Genomic DNA, 7,957 nt, shown 5'->3' with positions numbered 1-7,957 from the left:
ACCAGCAGTGTATGAGAGTCCCAATCTCTCCACAACCTCGCCAGCATTTGTTATTTTCTGTCTTGTTGAACTTTGATACTAGTGCTGGAACAAGATGGTATCTCATTGTTGTTTTGATTTCAGCAAACTTTCTTGAAGGGCCAGATAGTAAATGTATTGGGTGTTGTGAGATGTGTAGACTAGTGCTGCTGTTTCACTCCACTGTTATAGCATGAAAGCAACCACACACGATGTGTAAATGAAGGTGTGTGAGCTTGGCTGTGTTGCAAAGAAAGTTTGTAACAACAGGTGGCTGGCTCATGGGGTCATCTGCTGATTCCTGCTGTAGATTCATGAGCGTGTATAATGTATGTGTTTGTATGTATATATGTATTTGAAAAACAACCTTTCTCAAAGTGGTTGAATACTAAACACTGACATTTTTCTTACGTCTTTCCTGAAATTTTCTGTGTATATATAAACATATTTGTGTAATATATTACAAAAGCATAAATGGAGTTTTTTCTATGCAGATAGTGTCTGTGTACAGAGTGTGTTCTGTACCTTTTTCCTCTAGTTAATTTGTCTTGGGCACCTTTCTTTTGGGGGGGCACCTTTCTGTGTTAGCCCATGTGTTCATTTCTTAGTGCTGCTGTAACAGAAATACCACAAGTGGTAGTGGAATGAGTTGGAAAAAGACAGCAAAAATAGGTGCACAGCTTAAGGAAGGTAGTCAGTGTCACGGAAATGTATGTTACAAATTGTTGAGATGACATAGGTTTGGTTACATGTGTTTTCTCCACAACTGAAAAAGAAAGAAAATGGTTGGCTTTGTTGTTGTTGTTATGTGCCGTTGAGTCGGACCCAACTCATAGCGACCCCTCCTTGGGTTTCCGAGGCAGTATCACTATGGAAGTAGATTACCCAATACCCAACCTTCCTTCTCTGAGGGGTGGCTGATGGGTTTGAACTGCCAGTCCTCTGGTTAGCAGTCAAGTTCCTTAGGCACTATGCTATCAGAGCTCCTGTTGGCTTTAAGGAACAGAAATTTATTTTCTCAAAGTTAGGGGGTTAGAAGTCTAAATTCAGGACACCGGCTCCAGGGGAAGGCTCCTTGTCTCAGTCAGCTGCTGTCACCCTGCAGTTCCTTGGCTCTTTGGCCTGGAACATGAGCTCATACGTGCTCTTGTCTTCCCACTTGGAGCTTGCTTGTCCTTGTGTCCTTGCTGCTCCTTTCCACTCAGACGTGGTTAGGTTGAAGCCATACTCTATGTTGATATGGCAAACCTCAGATACAAACTAGGAGCTCTGGTAGTGTAGTGCCTAAGTCACTTGACTGCTAACCAGAAGGCTGACGGTTCAAACCCACCAGCCACTCCTCAGAAGGAAGGTTTGGCAATCTACTTCTGTAGTGATACCACCTCCGAAACCCAAGGAGGGGTCACTGAATCGGAGATGACTCATTGGCGCGTAACAACGACAACAAATACAAACTGGCTTGTATCTACATATATAGAGGTTAAGATTCCAGCATGTGTTTTAGGGGGATAATTCATCCATGGCATCTATTAGACCTCACCTTTCTAATGGCTGCTGCTCCCATTTATGTAATCTAGTGACGTTGACTTCATACATGCACATTACAGTGTTGTCCTTTTCTAGTATACTGCAGGTCCCCCCACTACTCCTAATTGTTCCCCTAGGAAGAAACCTGTGATTTTAGTGACATAGAATCTCTAAAACATCCCTAATCATGTATTTGCTGGGCCATCTGGAAGCAGTGTTATCTGTATAGACGGTAGAACCCAAATCCCATCTACAGGGAGCAGCCATTTATGGCCCAGCTGAGTGTTACAGTGGGCAGAGGTGGCCCTCGAGTTGTCAGATCTCCCTCTCTCCCAAGAGAAGGTAGAACCTGGGAACCAATTTTATTTCTCTAGAAATCCCTTTTATTGTGATTTGGGTGATAGTTTAACGAGCAAATTGGTTTTTCATTCCACAGTTCATACACGTTTTGTTTTGTGACATTGGTTGCAGTTCCTACAGTGTGACAGCTCTCTTCCCACTTCTCTGTGGTTTCCGTTTCCCTTTGTCCTTCCTTCCCATCCATTCCTCCTTCTGAGCTTTCTCCCCTGCTCTTTTAGGGTTGATTGTTCTAATGAGTGCATACCTCCCTGGTGTAATTGTTCACTTCATAGACCTGTCTGTGTTTGGCTGAAAGTTGAGACACAGGGGTGAACTCACCCCCAGTTCTAGGCTTAAAGGGTAACTAGTGACCACAGTCTCAGGGGTCTATCAGTCCCTATCAGACTAGTAAACCTGGTCTTTTTTTTATGATTTTGAGTTTTGTTCCACATTTTTCTCCCATTCTATCCAGGTCTCTGGTTGTGATCCCTTTCAAAGTGGTTGCCAGTGGTAGCTGGCACCATCTTGTTCTGGTCTCAGGGTGATGGAGGCTGAGATTCACATGGGCTACTAGTCTCTTGGATTGTTGCCATGTGTCTTTGATTTTCTTCACTCTGCTCCAGAGGAAGAGAGGGAACTGCTTTTTAAAGTGATATGTAATCTAAACAAAACTTATCTTAGACTTTCCCTGTACTTTTCTGATTTAACCTCACAAAGACCAAAAGGGTTTCCAGTTCTCTGCTACTCCAGGTACCCTTGGAGTAAACATTCCTATATATAATTCCTTGAGAGTATGTGTGTCTAGATTCATAGGGTAAATTTCTGACAACAAAATTATATATGTGTTTACAAAGTTGATGTTGTTGTTTTGCTGTTGTTTTGTGCCGTTGAGCCGGACCCAACTCACAGTGATCCCTCCTTGGGTTTCTGAGGCGGTATCTCTATGGAAATAGATCACCCAACCTTCCTTCTGAGGAGTGGCTGGTAGGTTAATAAATTGCCCTCAAAAAATATTATACCAGTTGACGCTCCCACCAACAGAATATGAAACAGTTTGTTGTTGTTATGTGCCGTCGAGTCTGACCCGACTCATAGAGACCCCTCCTTGGGTTGCCGAGGCAGTATCACTATGGAAGTAGATTGCCCAACCTTCCTTCCAAGGAGTGGCTGGTGGGTTTGAACCTCCAGCCTTCTGGTTAGCAGTCAAGTGCCTTAGGCACTATGCTACCAGAGCTCCTATGAAACAGTATGTGACCTAAAATTTCCACTTGTTTCTTTATCTGGAACTTTCATATAATATTTTATAATGCTTAATTAAATCATTGATGATTTTTAATTTTTGTATGATGCGTGAATAAGAAAACCAGATTAGTTTTTTGTTTTTACAAGAGGCTTACAGTTGTACTAACACCTTAAACTGAATAATTTATCTTTTTTTGACAGATTGGAATGCCACCTTTATTAAACAATTTCTAACATATAACAGATAACTGCTATAGGCCCTTCACATGTACTAATTAGTCCCATTTTGCTAATCTCATTAATGTGGAGTGTAGGTGTTGGTGTATCACCAGATTTATAGATCAAAAACCTGAGGCACAGAGAGGTTAAGTAACTAGTCACACATCTAGTGAATGGTAGGGCCCTGGAACTAAATTTCATTCTGTCTGTTTTTAGAGCATATAAACCACCAAGCTTTACTGTTTCTCATATACATTTCCCATTTGAAATGGGATCCTGCTTCTAGACTCTTTGTTCTGTCACTTTAACCTGTGTTTTTTTATCTAGTACCAAACTGTTTAACTTAATGTAGCTTTATAATGCATTTTAATATCCAAGAGTTTTTTTTTTTTAGGATTTGACCTCACTAAATGTTTTTTTTTCCCCCATATGTGTTTTATTTTCAAGGGTAAGGCTTATTTGAAACCATTATTCTCTTAAAGAAAAGCTCGTTCATTTATTTATTTCTAAAAGAAGTGGAATATAACCCCAAATTCTAGCAACCAGAGCATTGGAATTTTTTAAAGATTCATGTTTACTTTTATATGTTGTTGTTGTTGTTGTTGTTATGTGTCATCAAGTCAGACCCAACTCATAGCGACCCCTCCTTGGGTTTCCGAGGCAGTATCACTACGGAAGTAGATTGGCCAACCTTCCTTCCGAGGAATGGCTGGTGGGTTTGAACTGCCAGCCTTCTGGTTAGCAGTCAAGTGCCTTAGGCACTATGCTACCAGAACTCCCTTACTTTTGTATAGCGTCTGTTAAATTTTGATGTTTATTACTGTGCTATACTAAGTATCTAATAGGGGTACTCATGGTTCAGGGTAAAATTCTTGCCTTCCATATGGGAGACCTGGGCTTCATTCCCAGCTGGTGCACCTCATGCCCCACCTCCTTCCTGTCATTGGAGACTTGTGTGTTGCTGTGACGCTAAACAGGTTTCAGTGGACCATCCGGATAAATATGGCGTAGAAAGAAAGGCCTGGCTATCTGCTTCTGAAGTCAGCCAGTAAAAATTCTGTGGGTCACAATGCACGGTCCTATCTTCAAATGATCATGGGGTGGAACAGGATGGGGCAGTGTTTGGTTCCATTGTTCATTAAATAAAACTTGTCCACTCCCCAAATATACACATACACCCCCAACACATGAGTTTTGAACTTAACTCTATAGTTATTTCCAGTAAATATGATTGCTTTCATATTTTGTTTAATTGGAAAGCTTTTATATCTAGGGTGGCTGATTCAGTGGCAGCCAGCAACAATATTAAGTACCTAAAACATGACACTTGGCAAAGGAGGACTGTTCCTTGAAAGAGAAAAGGTTTTGTTTTTTATACATATATGTATAGGATGTTCTGTTACATTTTGTTAAAAGGGGGATTTTTTTTTTTTTAAGGGACATTTTTTAAAATCATTTTTTGAAGCTGCTAAAAGTTACCTGGAGCCCTGGAACTGGCCCTGCATGGGGTGGGCATGTGCTGAGCCCACCATGAGTCTTGTCCTGCAATCTGAGCCCTGGGTTTCAGTCTTTTATCCCATCTAGATGTGAAAGCTCTATCATCAGTCAAAATCTGAATGTAATCGTTTAGAGTAAAGTTTGAAACTTATGTGTTGGGGAGAGTATGTGTCTATTTGGGAGAGAGAGTATCTTTGACCAGACAGATACTCCGCTGTTTAGACATTCTTATTACGTTGATTTCTTACAGAATCTAGTTCCTTGATATTTTGCAAACCTTCCGGTTTTGAGAGCCATCTTTGTGGATGTCATCTTTTCCATTCTGATTCTAGGAGTGTGAACAGGGAGACCAAGGTGAAGTTTGTTCATACCTCTGTGCACGGCGTGGGTCACGACTTTGTGCAGTCGGCTTTCAGAGCCTTTGGCTTTGCTCCCCCTGAGGCTGTTCCCGAGCAGAAAGATCCTGATCCTGAGTTTCCAACAGTGAAATACCCAAACCCCGAAGAGGGTAAAGGCGTCTTGGTAACCTTCTTTTTTCTTTATTGCAAAATCTATCTCTTATGTTCAAAACGATTACTACCTAGTCAAATCAGTTATGTGTTTGTAATATAATTTCATCAGAAATATTTATCAGTTAATGATTTCTTTAAGGAACCTTCAAATTAGACCCAAGTATAGGCCCTGGTGTTGGCTGTTCAAACCCATAAGCCATTCCAGGAGAGAAAGATGTGGAAGTCTGCTTCTGTAAAGATTCGCAGCCTTGGAAACCCTTTGGAGCAGTTCGACCCTTTTAGGATCACTATGAGTTGACTCAGTGGCAGTAGGTTAGTTTTTGGTTTGGTTATAAGGAGCCCTGTGGCACAGTGCTTACAGCGCTCAGCTGTTAACTGAGAGGTCTATGGTTTGAACTTACAAGCCACTCTGGGGGAAAGATGTGTCAGTCTGCTTCTGTAAAGATTTACATCCTTGGAAACCCCATAGGACAGTTCTGCTCTGTCCCACTGTAAGTCAGAATTGACTTGACAGCAGTAAGTTTGGTATTTTGGTTTTTGTATTAGGATGTTGGAGTCCCTGGGTAGTACAAATGGTTAAGCGCTCGACTACTAACCAAAAGATTAGCAGTTTGAACCTACCCAGAGATGCCTCAAGGAGCCCTGGTAATTCAGTGGTTAAAGCCTTCCGCTACTAACTGAAAGGTCACTGGTTCCAACCCACCAGCTACTTGGCAGGAGAAAGATGTGGCAGTCTGCTTCCTTAAAGATTTACAGACTTGGAAACTCTATGAGGCAGTTCTGTACTGTCCCATACAGCCACTACTGTTGCTCTTGTTACTATGTGCTGTTGAGTCAGACCCAACTCATAGCGACCCCTCCTTGGGTTTCTGAGGTGGTATCAGTACAGAAGTAGATTGCCCAACCTTCCTTCTGAAGAGTGGGTTTGAACCACCAGCCTTCTGGTTAGCAGTCAAGTGCCTTAGGCACTACGCTACAGCTCCCATACACTCACTATGAGTGGGAATTGAGTCAATGGCAGTGAGTCAGAGGTGCCTCGGAAATCAGGCCTGGTGATCTGCTCCAGAAGGTCACTGTTTTGAAAACTCTGAGGAGCAGTTCTACTCTACACATGTGGGGTCACCATGAGTCGGAGTCTGTTCAACAGCAACTGGTTTGTTTTTTAATCAGGATGTGAGAACTGAAATCTAAATGTTGATTTAAATTTAGTTAGTTAGTTTTAATTTCGTTTAATGTGGTTCCTTACATGTTTAATGTGCTGCCAAAGAGAGACAGTAATTGAATGTACATTTGTTGTTGTTGTTGTGTGCCGTCAAGTCGGACCCGACTCATAGGGACCCCTCCTTGGATTGCCGAGGCAGTCTCGCTATGGAAGTCAATTGCCCCATCTTCCTTCCGAGGAGTGGCTGGTGGGTTTGAACCGCCAGCCTTCTGGTTAGCAGTCAAATGCCTTAGGCACTATGCTACCAGAGCTCCCAAATATACATTTATCACATTATAATTTTTATCCTTTAATGGTTATTTCTCTGATATGAAGAAGTTTTGCTTAAATTATGTTTCCTGATACCTTTTAACCTTAGCAGTATTCAGAGAACTGGTTTATTTTGGTATGTTTGTAAGGTTGACCACATGATGAAAGCCTAGAAATACCAGTCCAACCACAGCACACTATCAGATAGAGTGAGTCCCACAGGTAGGTGTGGGTCCTGCTTTGATTTTCCCATCAGCTGACTTCTGATTAGGAAGATCATAGATGACCAGCCAAGACCAGCTCCAAAAATGAAAATTCAGCCTTGGTTTGGGGAAAGTTTTTGTATTAGTTTCCTAAGGCTGCTATAGCAAAATACCAGGAAGTGGGTGGCTTTAAACAAAAGACTTGTATTGTGTCACAGTCTAGAGCCTAGCCATGTTGTGTAGGCCATGTTAATTTCTTCTGAGGCTTTATCAGAGAATCTGTCCCATGCCTGTCTTCTAGCTAGTGGTAGCTTCGGGTGTTCCTTGACTTATAGGTATGTCTTCACATGGCCATGGCCATCCTTCCTTTATCTCTTTGTGTCTCTTCTCCTCTTTTATGAGGACTCCACTCATTAGATTAGGGCCCACCTTATTCCAGAATGACTTGACTGATAACTGATGTTAACTGATTACATCTTCAAAGACCATATTTCTAAACAAGGTCACATTCATAAGTACTAGGCTTAGAACTTCAACCTATCTTTTTGGGAGACATACTCAATTCACAACAGTCTTCTTTTAGTTCTTAAAAACTAGAGATTTTCAAAGACTACAAGATGCTTAATTTTTTATTTAAGTGATTTTTTATTTTCAAACTCTTTTTTAGACTTTATCTTTTGGTTTGGCTGACAAAACCAAGGCCCGAGTTATTTTGGCAAATGACCCAGATGCTGATAGACTTGCTGTGGCAGAAAAGCAAGACAGGTAACATTAATTGTGATAATCTATGATGAAAAGTACAGAGCATCACATCTTTAGAAGTAAAAAGTAGCTAGGGAGGCTGAATCTATTTGTAAATAGTTCCCATTGATTTTGCCACTGAACCTTCTATCAAGTCCTCTAACAGAACAAGATGCTGCTCTGTGGGG

General features: G+C 41.4%; 1 protein-coding gene across 1 annotated transcript in view; it reads left to right on the top strand.

Moving 5' to 3' along the window:
• PGM2 (phosphoglucomutase 2) overlaps nucleotides 1-7,957 on the top strand; it is a 41,029-nt gene that overhangs the window by 12,817 nt on the left and 20,255 nt on the right. Inside the window, exons 7-8 of the mRNA XM_007953538.2 lie at nucleotides 5,175-5,364; nucleotides 7,696-7,793. Coding sequence (XP_007951729.1) covers nucleotides 5,175-5,364; nucleotides 7,696-7,793 — 288 coding nt within the window. The remainder of the gene's footprint in view (nucleotides 1-5,174; nucleotides 5,365-7,695; nucleotides 7,794-7,957) is intronic.

The sequence above is a fragment of the Orycteropus afer genome, unplaced genomic scaffold, assembly GCF_000298275.1.
Source record: "Orycteropus afer afer isolate SDZICR_OR568_19922 unplaced genomic scaffold, OryAfe1.0 scaffold00399, whole genome shotgun sequence".
In the NCBI taxonomy this organism is placed as follows: Eukaryota; Metazoa; Chordata; class Mammalia; order Tubulidentata; family Orycteropodidae; genus Orycteropus; species Orycteropus afer.
The sequence above is the reverse complement of the archived record's forward strand: the minus strand, read 5'-3'. Positions and strand labels throughout refer to the sequence as shown.